The sequence below is a fragment of the Meleagris gallopavo genome, unplaced genomic scaffold, assembly GCF_000146605.3.
Source record: "Meleagris gallopavo isolate NT-WF06-2002-E0010 breed Aviagen turkey brand Nicholas breeding stock unplaced genomic scaffold, Turkey_5.1 ChrUn_random_7180001870142, whole genome shotgun sequence".
NCBI classification, from domain to species: Eukaryota; Metazoa; Chordata; class Aves; order Galliformes; family Phasianidae; genus Meleagris; species Meleagris gallopavo.
This window is the reverse complement of record NW_011135075.1, coordinates 1-821: the sequence shown is the minus strand read 5'-3', so window position 1 is coordinate 821 and position 821 is coordinate 1. Positions and strand designations below refer to the sequence as shown.

Below are 821 nucleotides of genomic sequence, written 5' to 3'. Positions count from 1 at the left end.
GCGCTCTTGCTCCTGTGCCTGTGCCCGCATCAGCTGCTGTCGCAGCAGCACCCGTGAAGAGGGAGGAGCTGGGGGGCCGCAGCCGTGCTGGGGCACGAGGGGAGTTAATGGGGGGCTGCAGGGTGCCATAGAAATACAGGGTGGGGGGGATTGTTGGGTGTTTTCTTGTTTGTTTGTTTGCTTTGTTTTCTTTTTACCTGTGGGACAGCGGTTGGCTCTTCAGGCTGTAGAAAGGACCGGGGGGGTCCCCAGGTGGGGGTTCACCGGGGGCTGCTTTCCCGTTGTCTGCACCTCCTCCACCTCCGGCTGGGTCCCACTCGATGTCGGCCACGATGCCGGATTCGGGCAGCACGGAGCTGACGCTGGATGATGGACAAATTGCCCCCCATTGCTGCTCCCACAGCCCCCCCCGGCCCACAAAGAAGCACGGCGCTTACGCCCCCCCATATCCCCCGAGACCCCGCCCCCCCACGGATCCCCCCCTCCTCGATCCCCCCCGTATCTCTGAGCCCTGACCTCCCCCCAATAGCACGCACCCCCTTACCTCACCACCTGCAGACTGTCAGGGGCCCGCGGCCCCTCCAGCAGCACGTACACCGTGGGTCGACCCGGGGGAGGCACAGGGGTCCCTTCAGCTGCTCCGCGGGACATGGTCCCCCCCCCCAAAAAAAAAACCTCCCTGGGTGTCTGAAAGATGAGCGGGAGGCTCCTTCGGGGACGGAGCGTCGAGGACCTGCGGGTTTCCTACGGGGCTGCTGGCGTTCTGTAGGGCTGGGGGCGTTGATGCGGTGCTGGGGGGGCTCCTGGAGGACCGGGGGGGG

At 65.8% G+C, this 821-nt stretch overlaps 1 protein-coding gene across 1 annotated transcript; it reads right to left on the bottom strand.

The window, feature by feature from the left end:
- On the bottom strand, positions 1-815 carry LOC109364565 (transcription factor E3-like). Its single transcript, XM_019611195.1, has 3 exons — positions 545-815; positions 198-362; positions 1-87 (listed from the first exon to the last, which is right to left on the bottom strand). The coding sequence occupies exons 1-3, from the start codon at positions 649-651 to the stop codon at positions 30-32; spliced, it is 330 nt and encodes a 109-aa protein (XP_019466740.1). The 5' UTR covers positions 652-815; the 3' UTR covers positions 1-29.
- Between the last annotated feature and the right edge of the window lie 6 nt (positions 816-821).

What these genes read in the sequence shown, in the direction of transcription:
- LOC109364565 (XM_019611195.1), bottom strand. Translation starts at nt 651, where the DNA reads ATGTCCCGCGGAGCAGCTGAAGGGACCCCTGTGCCTCCCCCGGGTCGA. An exon ending in GACAGTCTGCAGGTGGTGAG is followed by an intron (nt 363 to 544) that starts GTAAGGGGGTGC and finishes TCCATCATCCAG; the next exon opens with CGTCAGCTCCGTGCTGCCCG. An exon ending in AGCCAACCGCTGTCCCACAG is followed by an intron (nt 88 to 197) that starts GTAAAAAGAAAA and finishes CTCGTGCCCCAG; the next exon opens with CACGGCTGCGGCCCCCCAGC.